Genomic DNA, 22,553 nt, shown 5'->3' with positions numbered 1-22,553 from the left:
AAACTGATTGTTGATAAATCAGGCCAGGGTTTTTAGGCACTCACGCAGATTGCAGGTCAGGTGCAACAATAGAGTTTATTCAAGGTTCACAAGGCAGGCTAGCTAGCCGGACCCACACAGTTGCAAACACAGCTAAGTTAGCTAAGTTGGTAACCCAACAATCTCACTAAACAAAGGTACGTTCCACAATAGAACGGCTTGTCCAACAGAAAGTTATCCACAAAATGTTATCCACATAAGAAGGTATAATCCAAAGGAAAGTAATATCCACGTTGGTGCAGATGCACACAGCTAGCAAAAGTCAATGGGAATGCAAAGCTAAGCTTATGCTAAGCTAATCTCGATTATATTAGCATTCCACAAACAATGTTGAGGCAGACAAACAAGTCCTCATGAGAGAGGCAAATGTACTCAGTCCAACGTCCGTACAATGGCGGCCATCTTGCAGCAGGGCAGCTCGCTCAACCATAACATTATGTTGGTAGTGGTATATACTTTTTAAATAACCATAACTTGCTCAATTTTCAACCGATTTTTAAACGGTTTAGTTTGTTATAAACATGTAGTTATGACACATATCCAAAAAGTATCCAGAATTATAGCCACGTCAATAACGTTTGTAAGAAATCAAACCATTTGTAAATCCGTCAAGATTTCAGTTAGAAAAGTGTTTGTGCAGATCACAGACCTTACCTCACGTACCACTGATCCTGCCACAAAGCTGCCCTGAAGCAAGATGGCCGACCTGTGAGGACGTTCTAGACTTTGCAGTAAGACATCTAGCCTTTATATATGATATCTATGGGAAGGACACCCAGTGCTTAAGTAAGAAGTGGTGAACACCGCAGGTGTAGCCCAGTGTAGAAGAAAATGTTAGTGCTAGGTGCTCTAGGATGAGTGTTGCCCTCTAAAGGACTGGCGACCGCGCACGGATGTGACAAGAACATTAATGCATTTGTAGGCTTATTGATAACTGTAGTGGCACACATCACACATGTGCACATTTCTGTACCCAGAACATGGATTTCCATGCTTTGAAATTCCCCAAACCACATTATTTTCTCATACTGTACATGTCTATTCACCCTCTGTCTGAAATGCTCTGTAAGTCCTCCTGTGTCTTTTTAAGCCCTCCCTTCCTATGAGCCCAGTGATCTCTGATTTGTCAGCTAGGCAGGAAATAAGGATTGTGTGTGCAAGATTGCATCATCTTGTAACAAAGGAAAGGGGCTGGAATTCCAACAAGTTGTTTGAAGCAGCTGAGACAAGTGCTTTCTTTTGGAGAGAGTTACTCCCTCTGCCATGGGCTTTTAAAATTGGCAGACCATTTACATCCATAACAAGCTATATAAGTCACTCAAGGAAAGGGAAAAGCATAATAGGGCCTCTTTTAAAAGATTTGTTAGGATTGCATTTTCACTTACATTTTTTTTCTGCACTGAGGATGTGATGGTCTTGAACTTTTCCACTGTATTTATTAATTTCACTTCACTTCAGTTTTTCACCTAATTTTGATTGTGAGCTCACTATTCTGATCATATAAGATTTGCTCCTACGCATATTGGGGATGTGACTATGTGTCTTATCAGGGGAGCAGATCAGCCAGACCATTGAGAAGGCCATCACAGGAGAATCCATGGGCTCCCTCATCCAGCAGCCCGGAGGCTGTGGAGAGCAGAACATGATCGGCATGACGCTTCCCCTCATCGCCACCCATTACCTGGACACCACCAAACAGTGGGAGAATGTGGGGCTGGAGAAGAGAGGCACAGCCATTAATTACATCAACATGGGTGAGTCATGACTATGCAAAACATAAATAATGCCCCCTTGAAAAATTCCCAATTTTAAATCACTTGCATTTTTATACTTCTTTTAGGTTGATATTGTGAACATAACATCATGTTTTAAAGTGTGCTACATTGTTCAGCATGTCCTACTTACAGTGGCGGTTCTACATGGAATTACGCCCCGGGCGAGACCCCCTCCTCCCCCCCACAGGAAAAAAAAATCATATTTTTTATTATTATTATAAGTATATAAGTGAAAGACACACTTTAATTTCTCAATTGACTTATCACTAAGCCCGGTCTCCCTTATATTAGTTACTGTTGCTAACTCGGACAAACTAGAGGAGCTGACTAGAGTTCACAAAAGCAGCTATCAGTGTCAAGATGATATCCCAAGAGGCTCTAGGCAACTTTTTGAGACAGAAGGACCTGATTGCGTTTAAAAGCCTTCAAAAGGGACTTCATTATGCAATGGAGGGATATGTGCAAAATGTAAAACTAGATATGATGGATGACAAGCTTAAATTGGAGGCGAGAATTTACAGATCACATTGCAACAAGGCGAATCCATCTCACGGTCATCACGATTGCAGATAACAACATCCCATACCAGCATTGTTTATGCACCGTAGTGAAAGATTTCATTAATTTACCTTCAGTTAATTTAAAACTCATCTGGAGAGAGGCACTGAGATGTAGATCTACGTTTATTAACTAGCATTACCCTGTCCCTGACGGGGCAGTGTCTTAGCGTAGCTGCTAGGTCAGTTTTCTGACAGTGTCAAACATCGGCCATTCTGTTAGACAATCAAAATGCTAAGTTTAATAATGGTTTAACAATCGATGTGCTCATTTAAGTAGCTTATGGATAAAAATGACAACGTGAACGTTTGCCGAAAAAACACACGCAGTCCGATAATTAACACCATAACGATAACTGTCAAGCTAGCTAGCAAATAGCTAACGTTAGCTAGTTTTAACCAGAGATAACTTGCCTAAGCCTAGCATAACATCAGTGGTGAAAGTATGACGGTACTCACAATGACAAAAATGTGAATAATGAGTATGCCATGACCATGTTTGCTTAGTTTATTACTTTAGCAGAGGAAAATTCCAACCTAACAAGTTCCATCTGGGACACCCAAAGTTAAACTGTCCCCCGCACAGGATCTGTGCAAGGCACCTTCTTAGGGAGCAGGTGCGCCTGCAGCCGCAGGGGGCGCCAGTTCGCCAATTTCCCACACAGTGATATGATTGATAGATAATAGAAAATTGCACCCTGTCTTTTTGAAAAGTTACATTTACATAATTTAGCAGACGCTTGTATCCAAAGATAATTTAGAAAGGTCTGAAGCCACCTTACTGCTTTATAAAACTGTGGGTGGTGCAGCCCCTGACTGAAAAAACAATGTTAGCTTTACTAATTAGACCTGTCACTATCACCTAATTTTAAAGCTTTTGTTGCGTCCGGTTAGAATATTACTAAAATTCTCAAAAATGACGCGTCTGGTTTCCAGCTGATGTAGAATACTCGTTAGAATTGATTGTCACAATTTAAGCCAACAATAAGAGAAGTATTCGAATTTGTTCCGAGGCTGAGACCCTTGCGCGCTCAGCTTTAAAAACAAAACAGACACTCCCACCTACTCCAGGTATGGCTGAATTCCTAACCCAATGAAATGACCTCCTATTATCTGACTCCAACCAATAGAAGGCTTATCATTATTCCCCATAACCACTCCCCTTATATTTTTTAAAGACTGACTGTAATTTACCTCTTAACACTACTAAACTAACTTAAAACATATATAAAATGAATTAATGACTGTAAACATTACCACACTTTTAGTCTGTATATTACCACAATTACTTACTTTGATACCCCTGTCATCCAATTGGAAAAGGCAAGCTCAATTTCCAACAGCTATTGAGTGTGCATCATCAGGTCCCTTGTTGACTTTGTTGTCATGGAGACGGTGGCGCGTCTAGACGCAGCGACCACTCACTCTTCCGAAAATACGGTGTTTTTGTTTATTTAATAAGTGTTTGTCCAAAAGTTTGTCGTGTTCGTCTCGTCTGTCTGCGTCGGATTATAAGTACAGTACAACAGGCTCTGCTAGACATCTTCAAGAGCAAGATTTACACATATTTAATGTAATAAGCCAGTGAAATTATTATTGTTATGAACGTTACCATGGAAATAGCGTCGGATTACAAGTACAGTCAACAGGCTCTGTTAGATATCTGCAAGAGCAAGATCTACAACGTGTTGGATACTACAACAGAGACAACCATTAAGGAGCTCGGATTACTTCGCCAGTCCATGATTACATTGGACCTGACTGCGACTACAGCTCCGATAAAGAGACGTCGGAAACGGTGTGCAAGGAGACAGAAGAGGGGAAAGCGCGGAGGTATCCGAGCCAGGCTAGCGGCTAGCCCAACTCGCCCAGCCATACCATCCATCATCATGGCTAACGTACGCTCCTTGGACAAGAAAATAGACCACATACGACTGCTGAGGTCAGCGAATCAGACAGTGAGTAACTGCTGTGTGCTTGTTTTTACTGAAACATGGCTAAATGACAACATCCCCGACTCCGCATTACATCTCGAGCAGCTTACATGCTATCGAGCGGACAGAGCCCACGATAACGGATGTAAACAACGCGGTGGAGGAGTTTGTGTTTACATACGTGACGCGTGGTGCCAGGACGCTGTGATTGTATGCAGACACTATTCACCACTGGCGGAGTTTATGATCATGAAGTGCCGTCCTTTCTATCTGCCGAGAGAATTTACTGCGGTTCTGCTAGTCGCGGCATATATCCCTCCAACCTCCAGCAGCGGTGACAGGAATGAGGCACTTAGTGAACTTTATCAGGCCATCAGCGAACAACAGACAGCACACCCAGATGGATTTACTATCGTTGCTGGAGATTTTAACCATGCTGATCTTAAGACTGTCCTACCAAAATTTCATCAGCATGTCAATTTCCCAAACAGGGAGAAAAACACTTTGGACTTGGTCTATACCTCACACAAAGGAGCATACAAGGCTTCCCCCCTCCCCCACATTGGACTTTCTGACCACCTCGCTGTTATGCTAATGCCAGCATATAGAGTGAAAGTGGAAAAAGCGGTTCGGAAAGAGATTACAGTGTGGCCGGATGGATCAAGGTGTGCACTTCAGGACTGTCTTGCGACAACAGACTGGGACATGTTCAAGCAAGCAGCCACACACAAAAACCACATTGACAATGAGGAGCTTACAGACACTGTTTGCTTACATCCGCAAATGCACAGATGATGTGACCCACACAAAGACCATCATCACGTGGGCTAACCATGGCTGACAGGAGCTGTTAATCAGCTGCTGAGGGCCAGGGACAAAGCCTTCAGAGCAGGATTGGCCTAAGAACAGAGAGAGCCAGCCTGTCCCGTGGCATCAGAACAGCAAAACAGGACTTCACAAAAAAGATAACGAGCCACTTCAAGGACAGCAGAGACACGCGCAGCCTGTGGCAGGGCATCCAGACCATCACAGGCTACAAGCCTGCATCACAGACCTGCGACGATAACATCTCTCTGCTCAACAACCTCAACAGCTTCTTTGCACGGTTCGAAGCAACCAACAACACAAGCCCACAGAAAACTCCACCGCCCCCCCACGACCAGGCTCTGTACCTGTCTGCAGAAAGTGTGAAGAGGGCACTCTCCACTATCAACCCCCGAAAAGCAACAGGCCCAGACAACATCCCAGGCCGTGTACTGAGGGACTGCGCAGAGGAGCTTAAGGATATCTTCACGGATATCTTCAACACTTCTCTGAGTCAAGCTGCTGTTCCATCACATTTCAAGACTTCCATCATCATACCTGTGCCAAAGAATCCGGCTCCATCCTGCTTCAATGACTATCGCCCTGTGGCACTGACCCCCATCATAATGAAGTGCTTTGAACGGCTAGTCATGTCACACATCAAGTCCATCCTCCCCCCCACCCTGGACCCCTTTCAGTTTGCATACCGGGCCAAACGTTCCACAGAGGACGCAATCTGCTCTGCTCTCCACCCAGCCCTCACCCACCTGGAAAAAGCAGACTCACATGTGAGAATGCTTTTCATAGACTTTAGTTCAGCTTTTAACACTATAATACCACAACATCTTATCTATAAACTGGACCAGCTGGGGCTCAACACCTCCCTTTGCAATTGGGTGTTAGACTTCCTCAGTCAGCGGCCACAAGCAGTACGGGTCGGCAACAACATCTCCAGCAGCATCACACTGAGCACAGGGGCCCCACAAGGCTGTGTGCTCAGTCCCCTGCTCTTCACCCTGTTGACACACGACTGCACACCAACCTACAGCACCAACCACATGGTGACATTTGCGGACGACACAACTCTGGTGGGTCTCATCACCAAGAACGATGAGACCCACTACAGGAAGGAGGTCAACCTCTTGACCACGTGGTGCAAAGACAACAACCTCCTGCTGAATGTCAGCAAAACAAAGGAGATTGTGGCTGACTTCAGGAGAAGCCACAATGAACACCCACCACTGACCATCGATGGTGCTGCTGTGGAGCGAGTGAGCAGCACCAAATTCCTGGGGGTGCACATCAGTGAGGACCTCTCCTGGGCCACCAACTCTGCATCACTGGCGAAGAAAGCCCAGCGGCACCTCTACTTCCTCCGCAAGCTCAAGAGAGCGAAAGCACCGACACCAATCCTGAGAACTTTCTACCAGGGCACCATTGAGAGCATCCTGTCCAGCTGCATCACTGTGTGGGGCAGCAGCTGCACTGTACACAGCAGAAAAGCACTGCAACGCATAATGAACACAGCTGCTAAAATCATTGGTGCCTCACTCCCTTCCCTGCAGGACACATACACCACCCGGCTCACACGAAAAGCCACCTCAATTGCGAGTGACACCAGCCACCCCGCACACAGCCTGTTTAGCCTACTACCCTCTGGAAGAAGATACAGGACCCTCCGTTGCCGCACCACCAGACTCAGCAACAGCTTCATTCACCAAGCTGTCAGGACACTAAACTCTCTCCCCTCACTCCTCCCAGCCATATCCAAATTCCCCCAACCCCCCTTAAATCACTCAGGACTCTGTAACAATCTGCTTCTGCACTTTTATCACTTATGGTAACACCAATCACTGTACCAAATTGCCCTTTTTTGGCACTACATAACCTCACTTTATGTAACTTATGCTGCTATATGTTTATCTGTATGTTCTACTTGTATTATGTAATGTCTTGTCTGTATGTTTGTATGTCCTCTCTGTTGTGCCTGTGCACTTATATGTTTCACCGTAGGAGAGTGGGAAACGTTTTTTTCGAATACTTTGTATGTCTTGACATTTGAAGTAATTGACAAATAAAGCTACTTTGACTTTGACTTGACAACCGCAGCACTTCAGTGCAGATTATTTGGCAGCAGTTTCTATTATGAGAGGGTTGGTTACAATAAAGAAGTTTGGTCATCATCCCCCATGGTTGCAAAACCCATGGTGACCTAAAATGAGTCAACATGAATGTATGTGTAATACAACAATATGGGTAAGGCACAGACTGCAACTAGTCCTACACCAACACGGGTGAGCAACAGACATCAAAAACATCAACATAATAGGAAGATCAAAGATACTGAAAGGGTGCATGTGTAAATATTTGTGTGTCTGTGTAAGTATGACAGATATGTGGGTGTAATTCTTAGCATTTGCATCTCTTACTCTCATTCTCTGTAGGTTACCAACAAGAGTTGGCCTTCCGTAAGGCAGACGGGGCGTTTGCCGTCTGGGCAGGCAAACCAGGCAGCGCTTGGTGAGTTGTGTTCACACGGCAACATGACTCACTATTGTAATGATGTCATCACATGACATCAATAATACTAATGTTGTTATATAACCCTGCTCTATCTATCTATCTATTGATCGCTATGTCTGTCTGTCTGTCTGTCTGTCTGTCTCTCTATCTCTCTCTCTCTCTCTCTCTCCCTCCCTTCCCCCCCAACCCCTTTAGGCTAACAGCGTACGTGGCTAAGGTTTTTGCCATGGCCAGTGACATCATTAGCATTCAGGAGAACGTTATCTGTGACGCCCTCAAGTGGTTGGTGCTGAACTCCCAGCAGCCAGATGACAGCTTTGTGGAGGTCTCCAGCGTGTACCATGCAGAAATGGTGGTATGGGATACTCAATGAGAGTTACTCTGAAAATGTAATGATGTTCTCTAAACAAAGTTCAGGAGGAACCCATATGGATGATTGACAGCCGTCACCTATCCCACTTCCATTTTCTAGGAGATTTAGACCCTCCTTATCTGTCCACCACATCACAGGCTCCAGCATAGCTTCCCATAGGCAGACGTTAAGTAAGGGAGCAAGAACTTTGCTGACCAGAGTGAATTGGAAGAGCAGGACTTCATACGGTACATCCAACACCTACTCCAGGCGTTTCTCAGGATACAGTCGCTTCTTCGGCATGTCCAGCAGTCTTATTGTTGTCCTTTTCAGATTTTTTTCTTGCTTTTTCATGCTACACAGAGGTCATTCATTCAGTTTTCCCAAGTAGTTTTGCATTTTCACTCTACACCAAGGTCATTCATCAAGCAGTCGTACAGAGCTTATCAAACACATTTCCATGATCTTCAGCAGTTCCTTACAGGGAACTCACCATTACACGCATAAGCATTTTTGTCGACCAATGTAAGTTATACAGTCAGAGTGACTGTGGAATCAAGTCCCCTATTGACATAATAGAGTTTCATGGGGATCAAACCCATAGCGTGCACCTTCTGCTCTGGCTCCGACCATGATGAACCACTGTTCATAGTTCCCAACCTAAATATAAAGGGAAAAAAGACTGATCGTCGACCTGTTAGCACACCCGGCATCAACAATAATGTGTCTCATTGAAGGCTACTACTAGTCTCATTGAAGGCTATAGGCAACTCATGGCCAGCTACCCAATATACTTTGTTGTGTCAGATTTATAGTTTAAAAGTAGGAAAAATATACAGTCTTCTGATCTAGTTAAAACTCTAAGTTCTTGTTACTTGTGGTGAAAATACTCACAAAGTCCAGCAGACCGGCAGAGTGTGAAGCAACAAGGTTTATTCAATCAGTACGATACCAACATCACAAACCTGAGCATGTCTGCAGACAGTGCTCCTGATACAAAGATTGCAATGGCTTATATACAGTAGATGTCACCCTATATCTTCTAATCTCCGCCACTCTGTCTACAATGCAACTTCTAATTTCTGCTGAGTAGCCAGAAAACACAGCTGCAACACTTGACCTCTATCTGACTGGCTGACACATGCGCACTAACTCAACCTCGGTCTGGAGTAGGTTTTTTCCAGTACTTCAAGGGACTTCATTGGGAGACACTGGGACTGTCCCTACGGGACTCTCCCAGCCTAATATGTGTGTGTGTAGGGCTCCTGCAATCTTATGTCAGTGGAGTATCTCATGCTGTGATTTAACTTTTATCAGCTTACTATCATGAACATTCTATTGATTACTTAAGCAATAAGCCCCAAGAGGCCGTGCTTTGCGCTGATTTTAGAACAGGTAAGGGAGTTGTTAGGCACGACGCGAAGCGGATATGAATGCCTTGCCAATTGCCGCGCAGTAATATGGAATGTAATCAGGTCAAATTGTAAGGTAATGCTGGATTTTACAACGGCTTTTAGCCAATCACAATCAAGGATTTGAACAATCAGGTTTAGAATATAGTATTAATATACACATACTGATGCAAGACTGTGTGAGTGTGCTGGTGTGTGCCTGTGTGTGCCTCTGCCTGTGTGAGTAGCTCTGTGTGCCTGTGCCTCTGTGTGCTTCTGCCTGTGTATGCTTTTTGTGTGTGTGTGTGCCTGTGTGTATGCCTGTGTGTGTGAGTGAGTGAGTGAGTGAGTGTTCCTGTGTGTCTGTGTCTGTATGCGTGTGCCTGTGCGTGTGTCTGTGTTTGTGTGTGTGTGCCTGTGTGTGTGTTTGTATGTCTGTGTATGTGCATGTGTGTGTATGCCAATGTATTTGTGTGTGTGTTAGTTAATAATATACACAAAGAATAGTAAGATTTAATTCACAGATTTTCCACCACAACTTATTATCAGCTCTCTAAATCAAGCCTTCCGAGGGGAACACTAGTGAACTGAATGATAAGTACAGGCCTATGGACTTGGACCAATGTGTTGTCATGTGTTTCCAGGGTGGAGTACGAGGAAATGATGCAGATGCTTCCATGACAGCATTTGTGCTGATTGCCTTGCAGGAGGGCAGTAAACTTTGCATTGAGACTGTTGCTGTAAGTCTCACCACTTTGGACACTCTGGCAACACAATAAAGACTTTCTTGCTAGTGTGACTCTACTGTTTAAGATTCCAACTGTTGGCATACCAACTGTATCTTAAACAGTAAAGTCACAATGCTTAATGGTAACCAACACATGTCTATGATTTGGGTGATTCTTCCAACAGCTAATTCAATTCATGTTGTTTTTTATGTATGTTTCAAATGCTAAAAAGTCGGGCATATGATATGATTAAGGAGTCGATTGTTATAATGGCAATAGTAAATCTATCCTTTCTGGCACATATGATCCACACCACAGAGTCTTCCAGGCAGCATGAAGAGAGCTCGTGATTATCTGGAAGGCCGGCTAAAGACATTGAACAATCCATACGCTGTTGCCATGGTTTCCTATGCCCTTGCCAATGAAGAAAAACTGAACCAGGAGATCCTGTTCAAACATGCTGCAGGTGGGCTGGGAAGTTTGTAGTGATTTAGCATAGTGATGACAAGAGAAGCCACATGAGTCTATAATCAAACCTAAGCAAGTTGTTTACATTGAAAAGAGAGCACCGAGCCTTGAGGTAACCCAAAGGAGGGCTTCCGCTTCCTGCCCTGGATTTTTTAATGATTGGGAGGGTGGGGGGGGGGGGGGGGATATGGTGTTATAATTGTATTGTAAGATAAATTGTAGAAAATATGTGATATTAAGTAGAAGCAAAGGACCCCATGTAAAAAACTTTAAAACTTCAACATGTCCTCAATGGATATTTGTGTTCTTGCATGTGGTACTACGACTAGTCTAATGGCAAAAAATGACATATTTTCGTCCAAACCTTTAGAAGGAACTCACTGGCCAGTCCCAGGCAATCGTCTCTTCACTCTGGAGGCCACAGCCTATGCCCTTCTTGCCCTGGTGAAGGCCAAGGAGTTTGAGAAGGCAGGTCCCATCGTGAAGTGGCTGAACAAACAGCAGAAACATGGAGGAGGCTATGGATCCACACAGGTGAAGCACTATGCATATTAGTTGTCTTAAAGTACAATAGTAAGTGGATAATTTGCCAATGTGTTGTTGTCAGTCATCAGTCCTCTCTCAGCAGACTCCTGATAGCTGAAAGACACTAATCACCAACCACCTCTGCTTTAATCCCCCACCAGTCCACCATCATGGTGTTCCAGGCTGTGGCTGCTTACACAGCGCAGGCCAAGCAGCAGGTCCAGAACTTGGACATTGACATCAAGGTCACCGGGCGCACCAAGCCTATTAAGTGGACTTTCACCAATAGCAATGCCTTCCTAACCCGATCAGACAAGGTGTGAGCTGTTTTTGATTGTTTGTTGAAAACTGAAAATGCAATAGATGTGTTTTCATTTGCAATTGCCAACACTCATCTTTCAAATGTAACTGGTTTGTTGTAAAACAGAATGTCCTATCAAAGGATTTCATGTTTTCATATGTCATGTTTAATGTTCAATACAATATACGTATATGATAAAAAATGATATTTGCTGACTTGCAGATGGACATGAACCAAAACCTGACTGTGACTGCCACTGGGACTGGGGAGGCAACTCTGTCGGTAAGGCTCACGTAGACATAGATGAAAGACCTACATGTCGTCATTTTAGTTTACAAACGTATAATTTAACGAAACAGACCTTATATCAAATATGGAAATGCACTGTAAGGCCGAGTTTGGACATAAAATGAATCTGAATATAGTTGCTGAGTGTTTTGACATGGGGTGGTATCTTTTTTTTATATCTCTGTCCAGGTAATGACTCTGTACTATGCCATGCCCAGTGAAATAGCCACAGAATGCAAGATGTTTGATTTAGAGGTGAAGCTGGAGAAACAAGACAGAGGTACAATAAGTGGCTGGAGGAGCAGAATGCTAGTTCATAACCAATCAGATTCCTCTTATTCATTCCAAAGTGATGTAAAAGAATTCCAGGTCATACCAATCAGATCCCTCTTATTCATTCCACAGTAACATACAAGGATGCCTCTGAAACATACCTGCTCACCATTGAATTCTTGTAAGTTCATAATATCTGTCTGAGACATATGGGCTTTGCTTTACTCACAAATCTCAGATTTTATGAATTATCCTATGTCAGCTTAAACAGTTGACATGTACACAATAGCCAAAATGCCACAATAGTCGGCTTACTTGAACCTTAATCTCAGAGGTGAACGGACACGAAAAGTGTATGGCAATCTGGACTTGAAATGTGTTCATCATTATCCTCAGGTACCTGTCAAAAGAACGTGATGCTACCATGTCCATCCTGGACATTGGACTGCTGACTGGCTTCAGTGTGGATGAAACTGACCTCAAGAAAGTGAGTGGCCTAACAATATAGTGTTGTTGCTGTTGGTGTTGTCGTTGTTTAATCAAAGGTTAGACAGAGCAGTGATGGGGTTAAAATGTGGTCATTTTTAGATGGGTTAAAGAGGTTGAAAATAAGTCCTAATAATGGAGGTACTCATTGATCTTTGGCTTCTCTCTTGCTTGCAGTTGTCCACAGGTGCAGACAGGTACATTCAGAAATTTGAGATGGACAAGATGCTGTCAGACAGAGGATCCCTCATTATCTATCTGGATCAGGTGCACCATCAATACATCTGTCTGTCTGTCTGTCTGTCTGTCTGTCTGTCTGTCTGTCTGTCTGTCTGTCTGTCTGTCTGTCTGTCTGTCTGTCTGTCTGTCTGTCAATTATAAATCCATACAATAATAGGCTGCGAAGAGGTATCAGCACAAAACCAACACCACCTGGGGTGTTTGTACACAGCTCTGGCTCTGTAAATAGGAAACAAAAATTGCAGCTTTGACCAAGCCATAAAGAATCCCACCCAATCACCATAGTGTAATTGAATTGCCTTTTAAGCTCATTTATCAATAATCATTTGTGAACCTAAGACCAGATTCATTCAAAACCTTGGTAAAGGCTGTTGTTTTTCTCTGTCAACTTCTCCTTGTCTTTTACCTCTTACCTTATCTGATTTCATTTTCTACTTTATTTTCCCCAACCCCTATTACATTTTCTCATTCTGGATCAACAAACAAAGCCCTCCTCTCCTTCATATTCCCTTTTGTGTTTTCCTCTCTTCCTCACTTTGTTTCTCTCTCTCTCTCTTTCTCTCTCTTTGTGTCTACCACTCTCGCTCTCATTGCCTCTCTCTTTCTCACTGCCTCTTGCTTAATCCCTGCCATCCTCTATGTCTCTCTCTCACTCTCTCTCTCTCTCTCTCTTTCAGGTCTCTCATAAAAGAGAAGACAAAATTGCTTTTAGGATCCACAAGATGATGGAGGTGGGTCTGCTTCAACCTGCTGCAGTGACTGTGTATGAGTATTTTGATATGGGTAAGGAAAGACACACACAACATGGCTTGAGAGAGAGAAAGAGTGAACTCATCCTGCAGCAATTATACATCAACTCATTAATGAATAGAGAATATTGGTTTAATTTCAGATAACCGCTGTGTGCGCTTCTACCACCCTATAAAGAAGGGTGGCGAGCTGAACAAGATCTGTTACAAAGACCTCTGCAAGTGCGCTGAAGGTAGGTTAGCAGCTTAGCAGGTAGTTTACCTGCATATCAGTCCATCCCATTGCCACGCTATAGTTACAGTGTTCTTCATAGAAGCACACTGATCCACTTCCCCAGTATTTTTGTCTTTGATGTTTTCTCTAGTCTCACTTGAATAGATAAAAACTCTAGTGTACTTCATTTCAACTTTCGTAAACTGAATTTCCCCTCAAACATTTCTTGGGGGCCAATCATTTGTTCTCACTCTAACTTCTATTTACAGGCTGGGACCAAACCCTTAGTTATCCTTTATGTGTGTGCTTGTGTTTGAGAGATAGCTAATGTGTTTGTTCCTGATAACCTACAGAAAGCTGCTGTATTCAGAAGACAGGAGAAGTGGATGACCGTGATAGATCTGACAAGGCATGCGAACAAGGCGTGGACTATGGTGAACCCACCTTTCATTTGTGTCTGTGCGTGTGCGTTTGTGTGTGTGTGTGTGTGAGAGAGAGAGAGAGTAAGGTTGTGTGTGTGTGTGTGTGAGAGAGAGAGAGAGTAAGGTTGTGTGTGTGTGTCCAGAGAGGGTGAGGTTGTGTGTGTGTGTTTGTGTGTGTATAAGAGATAGAAAAAGTGTATTAGTAAGAGAGGTTGTTTGTGTCTGTCCGTGTATGAGATGCATATGACGTTTGACTGACACACTGCTTGTATCCATTGTTGTGGTTCTCCTCAGTTTATAAAGTCACAGTGGAGAAGATGGACCTGACTCTCCACACAGACATCTACCACATGAAGGTCACCCAGGTCATCAAAGAGGGTATGCAGGGGCCTAATCTATCTTCTTCCTCTTCTTCTTTTTGACCTCTTGTCATTCAATTATGTATTTTTTTTTAATTTGCTGCATCTTGCACATCAAATGCAAATGCCCTGAATATTTGCAACAATTATTTAAGACACAACTGTTCCTTTACTTGCGCCATAACAGCTTGAGATAACATAAGGAACGTTGTTGATTGATTGGTTGGTTAGATTAATTAATGAATGCATTGTTTTATTCATTAATTTTGTTTCCAGGACATGGCAGTGTTGACTTTTAAATTGAAATTGATTTATCCAGCAGCCATTTTTTCATCTTCATCTCTCTCTCTCTCTCTCTCTCTCTCTCTCTCGCTCTCTCTCTATCTCTCTCTCTCTCTCTCTCTCTGTCTCTCTCTCCCCTCCAGGTTCTGACTTAGGTATGGAAGGTCAAACGCGTGAGTTCATTGCCCATCCTAACTGCAGGACTAACGTGGCGCTGCAGGAGGGGAAGACCTACCTGATTATGGGCCACAGGGAGGACGTGGTGCAGCTTGAGGGCAGGTGAGGAAATGCCACCTTCCCTGCACTTCCATTACTATGCCCTAGATGGCGCCAATAAGTCGGACTCAGGCATTACTCATTATTGATGCGTCCCTGGGTCAAGCTTTTTAGACACAGATGTTTTGAAAAATTGCTTCGGACCGTGTTCAATTCCACATCACTTGAATTTCCACGACTGAAGCTCTATAATAATTCATAAGGAAGCGATACTTGGGGGTTTTTCTTAGAGTAAGTGCTTCTTTGTAGCACGTATATTATGTTATCTGATTTTCTTATCTGTACTGTTGGTAACCTCCCAAACCTGTTATATTACTCCAAATGAGGAATACAATAGTTTATGACAAGCAGTAAAAAGATAATTAGATAGCAATGCTAAATAGGGATATAGCCCACGGATGAGAACATTCACGTTATGGAATCAATAGGCTAATCATTGGGAATGATTCCTTCCCAAAGAAATGTTGCGCATTCAACACTTACAACAGTTATATATGTGCACGTTTGTGTGCATATGTGTGTGTGTGTGTGTGTGTGTGTGTGTGTGTGTGTGTGTGCATGTGTGTGCATGTGTGTGTGACTTTACAGCTTTAGATACCTGATGGGCCATCAGACCTGGTTGGAGTACTGGCCAACTGAGGTGGAGGGCCAGTCACCAGAGTATAAGGACGCTTACACAGCCATCACGGGCCTTGCCTTTGAAGTCACTAATACTGGATGTTCATTGTAGGATAAGCCTATTTTCAATTTCAATTTTTTGACAAATAATGTTTTAAAATATCTGTCCCACTGCTGCAGATTTTGTGTGTTCTTTAAGAGATTACTGTTATTACTGAGATTACTACTACATAGCCCAAAGCTAACATTCATTCTGTGTTTAGAACTACCTGGGTTGACAGTTAGCAGCCTTTCAGTTTTCCCTCCACTGATTTCAAACTGACAAAAATGGCAATGGTGTGATGCCATTTTGTTTTGAGTTCCGCAATTAAAGAAACAAACTGACATTTTGAGTAATATGAATGTGTCCTTTTTCATTCAGTGAGTATTTGACAAATGCATGGCGACGTAATATTGTAGCAAATCAACTTTCTTCTGCAACCCCATGAACATTACAATTATGGAGAGATGGAACTTCCAGAGTACAAGACCTTTTACTAGTTTATTGTAATAGTTTTTACTTCATTATAATAGTTATTCGTTTATTGTAATAGTTATTAGTTTATTGTAATATGTATTAGTTCATGGAAATAGTTACTATTATAACACGGGTAGATGAAATCAACCATTCTGAGAGTGAGTTCCGGGGTGTGCCTTAATCAGCGATATAGTAACTGTACGACCTGTTTTTAACTACCTGAGCGTTCCATATCAGTGCGCACTCAAAAAAAAAAAAAAAAAAACAAGATGGCGGCGTGTTGTGGGGAATGTAGTGGGGAATGTTTCATGTGAATTAAGCCATCTACACGACTTTTTATATGTCTACATTGACTCGGTTAGTTGTTTCTGTGCTACACGAATGTTGCAGAGTATTGTAAGTCTTAACTGAAAGTCTCGAATATTATTTGTAGGTGACTGCTAACGCTTAGACCAAAAATCCATTGAAACAGATAGTAGCTAGCTAGCTAGCCTCGCTGCTGATAAGTATAACGTAGCTCACACACGCGAGTTAGTTGCGATATCCAAATCAATATAAACAAATATTAACAAAGTTGAAAGTGTCCCATTGCAGTTTTTGTTATTTTAATGGCAACTTTATAAAATGAGCAATGTGAATGAACAAAATGGTACGAGATCAATGTTGATCTCCTAGCTAATCATGAACAAACTTTTTGTGCTAGGCTAACAGACGTGAAGTTTCCAATGCTATTTGTCTGTTGCATAGCAACAGCCACACAAAGGGGGACTATTTTCTCTTGGCTACTGAAATGCGATACACAATGTTTGGTGACTAGAACTTTTTTTTGCTGAAAGGCAGCTTACTGTTTATAATTTAATTTTACTTAATATTTATAAAGTCGCTGGCAACCGTGTTATAAAAGCAATAAGGTACTAGAGTCAGTACGGTATCGTCAATAATGTACTTGTTCGAGGGTTTGCCGGCCCTCCGCTGCGCATTGGGCCTAACAACACCCTCGAACAAGTACATTATTGACGATACCGTACTGCCTCTCGAACCGTATTGCTTAAGTAAATTGTGGGTGTGGTGGTGCAGTGATTAGCATCACCATTTTGTAACCCGGGGTTGTTTCATGATAGCTGCTGGTTGTCTGTGATTCTGCAAAACTTGTCTCTAATTCTTCTTGGTCATCATTCCAAACGCCACAAATCCCACCCCAGTCACATCCTTTCCATACAAATACCTTTAACCCAAAAACTTTAAAAACTTCACACAGAAAGTTACCCAGCATAAAGAAAACTATATGCAAGTGCATAATAATTAGGACCACAAGTTGGAAAGATGCTCCTAATTCTCCATGCAACCAACCTGGCAACACTGTCAACTGTCATGTCCGGGTCTTCCACATAGAAAAATATCCCTGGAATCAAAGACACCTCAAAGCTTGGCAGAACTATGTAAATGTTAGGATGATGTTTAGGCACAATTGCTGGAGACAAGTTGGAGGATTCAAAAGATGGATTTATTCCACAAAACACAGGGGATCCGAAAGCACACGGTAAACATAAAGTAGTCCTTCCAACTCAACTCAAAACACCGTCTTCAGGCAATAAACTCAGGAGCAAAGCATCCAAAACACAAAAAACAAAGAGAGTCCAACAGACCTTGCTGAGGTGACCAAGGATCAAGAAAACACAGGCGCGAGTTTTCACTAGGAGATGGATTGCACAAAGAGTAGTCCTTTCCTCGGGTAGACATTTCATGACTGAGCAACGAAGCTCAGAAACAAGGGGCTTAAGACAGCCACATGAAACAAGGAACATGTGATTCCTCTGATCACCTGGCATGGGGTTTCTTAGTCTGTTTGGCAATGGCTTGGGACATGTGCTGGGGTTGCCTGGGCCGAATCTCAGGGGCTTGTGGGTTCTGGTGGCATCTCCTGGCCGGTCGAGGTATGACAGTAAGAGGAGAGGGAGACAGGTAGAAAGAAAGAATGAAATAAATAGAGATATGTGTACAAATAGGGTTCCTATCGCAGTTACTGTGATATAACAAATGGGACTTGACGTGTCACAGGACCAATCGAAGCACTATTCACTCATGCTGGAAGGCAGAGACACGTCCAATCACTATCCCGCGATGACGTGACTTCCTCTTTCAGAAACTTCGCGTACGAGGTGGATCATTCTCTCTGACTCTATTCCCGACGCTCTTTGTTTGTTCGCTCGTGTGCAATTTCTTTCTTGTTTTACTCATTACGAGTTGGTGAGTTTTCAGGTTCCTTAACTTTCACTTGCTCCTGAGTGCTACGAGTTTGACTTACATTACAGAAAGTCGAGTTTTACAATCTAGGCAGGGCACACGCCGAAACAGCGTTGAATGGCAACGACCCGGTCTGCGACATTTGAGCGAGCATGACGCTAGCGTGGGCCACCAAGCGTCTGGTGCTCTGGGAGCCAGGGATTAAAGTATTCCTGCACCGTGCCGGATTTCCGGCGTGCAGCGCTTGGCTGCAAAAAAAAACGTCTCGATATAATCACCATCACTTTGGAGTTTATGGGTTTGTCTGCCAATGATATAAAAGGAGCACAACTCTCCCGCTCTCAAGACAACATTATTAGCCAATCAGAAGTAGATTGGGACGGGTCTTGAGAAAATGTGCTTCAACCACCGACTTTTCTCTATCGCCCTGCTTATGCTGCATAGATGCCCGAGTAGAGAGACATCTCACCGAATAAGAGTAGAATGGAGAGTAAGTTCATGAATCCTGGGGAAGAAAAAAAAAAGTTCCGGCTCAGGATTTTGTTTTGCTTTAACCCCTGCTAGGAAGGCTACTCCAGTACCAGTCGGGGAGGATTCCCCTGTAGGGCTGTGCGTCCCTTAGGCCCCAGGTGGCATGGTGTCCGGCAGACGCTCTCTGGCCGCAGCCGTTCCCGCTAGCCTGTCTCCCTCTCCTTCAGCCGTCCTCCTGGTCGCACCAGACCACGAGGCAGTGGAGCTGCAGTGGAGCTATGAGGACCAGCCGTTACCGGACCTGGACTTCGGCCTCGAAACTGAGAGTCTGCTCGACTACTCCGACGAGCACGCCTCAGACAAGGAGGAGGCGCAGATGGAGCTCAATTCTAGCTAGCCCCGGTAACATCCAGAAATATGGGCCAGCAGATCCACGAGGTGGCGCAGAGGGCGGCTTGCGACCTCGGTCTTCCCCTCCCTTCCCCACCCAGCATGCAGGCTTCGCTGCTGATAGTGAGAGTGAGAGTGAGAGTGAGAGTGAGGGTGAGAGTGTGTAGGCACAGGGTGGGTTAGCAAATTGGTCAACCTGGGCGTGCAGGGTCGTGTCTATGGGGGAGGGGATGATAGAAAGAGGAAAGAGAAGTACCAAGCCCCCACCTCTCCTCTTCTCACCCCCCCCCCCTTTTCTCCTCTCCTCTCTTTTTTCCCTTATCTCCTGCAGACTTGTTTTTCCAGCAGAGCGATGTGGTTCAACCTGGGCTGGCAGGGTGGAGTTAACGAGGGAGGGGGAAGAGTAGCAGGCAGCACGGCGTATCAGAGCCTCTCTCCTGCAGACTCCCACTTCCCATCAGGGTGATTGGGTAACCTGGTCTGGCAGGAAGGGTAGATTTCCAAGTCTGTGTGTGAAGGAGAGAGTGAGTAAGTGAGTAAGTGAGTGTGTGGGTGTGTGAGAGAGAGAGAGGGAGGGTGTGTGTGTGTGTGTGTGTGTGTGTGTGAGAGAGAGAGGGAGAGAAAGAGTGAGAGAGTAAGAGTGTGCGTGTGTGTGGGGGGGATCATTTCTCCCCACACTACTTAACCCTAGAGGGTTAATATACTCACACAGTTGACTGGACTGGTCACCAAGGACTGGGGGGAGGTGGGGGGGGGACTGTTGAAGCAGTTAATCAGACGTGAGTCTTTCAGGTGAGGACCATCGGACATCATTAACCTACGTGAGGACGACTTGTTCTGCTTCTGATGTTGTTCATCAAGATGCAAAGCTTTTAAGCACTTTAACATGACCTAAGTGTTCATGTCACCATTGGCTGTCTTCATGAATATTACAGGAGGTTATGTAGATGCACCAGTGTGTAGATGTTCTCAGTTAGTAGTCCACAGGTTATAGTCGGATCAAAAACAGCAAAGACAGCAAGAACAGTGATGGGGTCGGGGGGGGGGGGGGGGATTACGCCCTCATGCATTTCTGATGTAAAATGACAACAAGAGTGCAGGTGCTTTTAAAGGGAGGGCAGAAAAGATTAACATCTGACAGCATAGCTGTGTGCACACTTCTCTTTCTCTCTTTCACACACACTCACACACACACACACACACACACACACACACACACACACACACACACACACACATAACCTCTGCCACTTCAAAACTCAAAGGAAGAGTTTGTTATGCTTTTGGCCTAAAATGAGGTCAGATCCTGATTTGCCTACTGCTCTACCTCTCAATCATCCCATCCCCCAGGACAAGACCAAGCAAGCCCAGATTGCCCAATATCGCTCTGATGGGAAGAGGAGGTCTGCAGGGGGAGAGGAGAGGAGAAGAGGGGAGGCAGAAATGCGGAGGAGGGGCGCTGGTGCTGGTATGGATATAAGGCCGAGTTTGGGGGAGAGCTCAGACACTTCACTGCAGAGACCCAGGATCAGACAGGCGGCAGGATGCGTGTGGACCTGGTGGTGGCGTGTGTGGCCGCTGTGGCTCTCTCTCTCCCTGCTCTCTCAACATGTGACCCACTGTGAGTAGACTGTTTTCTCATACGTATAAAAATGCATGCTCCTACACACACATATAAAACATGTCACCTAGATTTCTGTGTACCTTGATGTCGATGTGTGTGTATGAGGTGGCCGGGGTGTTTGCATGTGTTTGTGTCTGTGTATGTGAGAGTGTGTGCACAGCACAAATAATGTAGTTCCTTGGGCTCTGGTAAGAGCCTCATGGGTTGGAGTAGAAGCTGCCAAGTGGGAGGCAGGGCTCGGTATTGTGAAAGATCTCTGTTTTGTAACTCTGTGTGTGTTTGTCTTTCTCTGTGTGTGTGTGTGTGTGTGTGTGTGTGTGTCTTTCAGTGTGTGTTTGTTTATGTGTGTGTCTTTCTCTGTGTATGTTAGAAGTTTTTAGGCAGACAGTAGCCTATGTGACATTGCTATCCCTACCACCATTCATGAGTGCATGTAATTTATTTATTTATTATTATAGTGTGTACAAGAGTGCAGCAGTCATGTTCTTGTGTTTACAGTTGTGGGCTACAGACACAACATGCACTGTGAAGTGATACCTTTACAGAGCTTGGGTACAACATGTGACCTGTGTTGGGGCTGTCACAAGCCTGTTGTGCTTCTCAGGATCTATAGTTTGGCAGTTGCTATGTTGGTTACGTTAGGTTACTGGGTATGAGGACGTGCATGTGACAATGAGAGGAATGGCTGCTGTGGGAAGCCCCAAAAATATAGTACAAAGATTTTCTTGTGTAAACCAAAATAAAACTAAATATGTTGTTGTGTCACTGGTCAATCTTTCACCTTTCAACTCTGACCCTTCAGCTATGTGATGATGGCTCCTAACCTCCTGAGGGTGGGCACCCCAGAGAAGGTGTTTGTGGAGGCCCAGGACTACACTGGAGGAGACCTGAATGTGAAGATCACGGTGATGAACTACCCAAAGAAGGACAAAGAGTTGACCGCTGCATCTGTCACTCTCACCAAAGACAACAATTACATGCTGCTGGCAGACATCACGGTGTGGCATCAGACCTCCTCTCCTCTCTTTACTGCTCCTGTCATGGGACCTCATCTTCTCCCTTTCTCTCTTCTCCTCCACTCCTCTCTTTTGCCTCCTTTCATTTTTTTTCTCTTCATTTGTCTATCGTGCGCCCCTCTCTTCCCTTGTTTATTTTTATTATTTGTTTTTTATTCTTGTATTCTGTTTATAAATGTCCTTCAGTGTCTTCAGTGCCTCTATCACTTCTACTGCTGTGTTCTCTCCATTGTGTTATTGTGTTTGAAGAAGCACTTAATGGAACTGGACCAGCATGTCCCCTGTCCAACATGCTCTTTCCCTGCCTTTCTATCTCTCCTGCCCTTCAGATTCCTGACAAAGATAACTTTGAGGAGGACGAGACCCTGAACCAGTACGTCTACCTGCAAGCCCAGTTCCTAGGCCACCTGCTGGAGAAAGTGGTGCTGGTCTCCTTCCAGTCTGGATACATCTTTGTGCAGACAGACAAGACCATATACACACCTTCAAGCACAGGTGAGCCTCAGTTTGTTTGTGAGCCACACAGGTGGGGAAAAGCACAGGTGGGGAAAAGTGATCAATTGTAATCGATCATAGTTCATTAACTCAGTAGATGATTGAACTTATACAAATAAAGGGTCGTTTTTTTTTTTTTTTACGGAATTAACTACTACATATAATGATTAAATACCCATACATGTAATTACT

At 44.0% G+C, this 22,553-nt stretch overlaps 2 protein-coding genes across 2 annotated transcripts in view; both read left to right on the top strand.

The window, feature by feature from the left end:
• The window catches only part of LOC308374279 (complement C3-like), a gene marked incomplete at both ends in the record, with an annotated part of 152,849 nt that overhangs the window by 97,716 nt on the left and 32,580 nt on the right, over positions 1-22,553 (top strand). Inside the window, 18 exons of the mRNA XM_080850017.1 lie at positions 1,590-1,793; positions 7,554-7,629; positions 7,828-7,987; positions 10,020-10,115; positions 10,422-10,569; positions 10,942-11,105; positions 11,258-11,413; positions 11,620-11,679; positions 11,875-11,965; positions 12,091-12,139; positions 12,355-12,445; positions 12,622-12,711; positions 13,362-13,467; positions 13,577-13,666; positions 14,001-14,081; positions 14,364-14,447; positions 14,854-14,989; positions 15,575-15,675. Of these exons, the coding sequence (XP_080706143.1) occupies positions 1,590-1,793; positions 7,554-7,629; positions 7,828-7,987; positions 10,020-10,115; positions 10,422-10,569; positions 10,942-11,105; positions 11,258-11,413; positions 11,620-11,679; positions 11,875-11,965; positions 12,091-12,139; positions 12,355-12,445; positions 12,622-12,711; positions 13,362-13,467; positions 13,577-13,666; positions 14,001-14,081; positions 14,364-14,447; positions 14,854-14,989; positions 15,575-15,675 (1,983 nt within the window). The remainder of the gene's footprint in view (positions 1-1,589; positions 1,794-7,553; positions 7,630-7,827; positions 7,988-10,019; positions 10,116-10,421; positions 10,570-10,941; positions 11,106-11,257; positions 11,414-11,619; positions 11,680-11,874; positions 11,966-12,090; positions 12,140-12,354; positions 12,446-12,621; positions 12,712-13,361; positions 13,468-13,576; positions 13,667-14,000; positions 14,082-14,363; positions 14,448-14,853; positions 14,990-15,574; positions 15,676-22,553) is intronic.
• LOC308374414 (complement C3-like) overlaps positions 20,755-22,553 on the top strand; it is a 28,219-nt gene continuing 26,420 nt past the window's right edge. The window contains exons 1-3 of the mRNA XM_080850191.1: positions 20,755-20,847; positions 21,653-21,848; positions 22,196-22,361. Coding sequence (XP_080706317.1) covers positions 20,771-20,847; positions 21,653-21,848; positions 22,196-22,361 — 439 coding nt within the window. The 5' untranslated portion in view covers positions 20,755-20,770. The remainder of the gene's footprint in view (positions 20,848-21,652; positions 21,849-22,195; positions 22,362-22,553) is intronic.

Source organism: Sprattus sprattus (genome assembly GCF_963457725.1).
Source record: "Sprattus sprattus genome assembly, chromosome: 1".
NCBI lineage: Eukaryota > Metazoa > Chordata > Actinopteri > Clupeiformes > Clupeidae > Sprattus > Sprattus sprattus.
The sequence above is the reverse complement of the archived record's forward strand: the minus strand, read 5'-3'. Positions and strand labels throughout refer to the sequence as shown.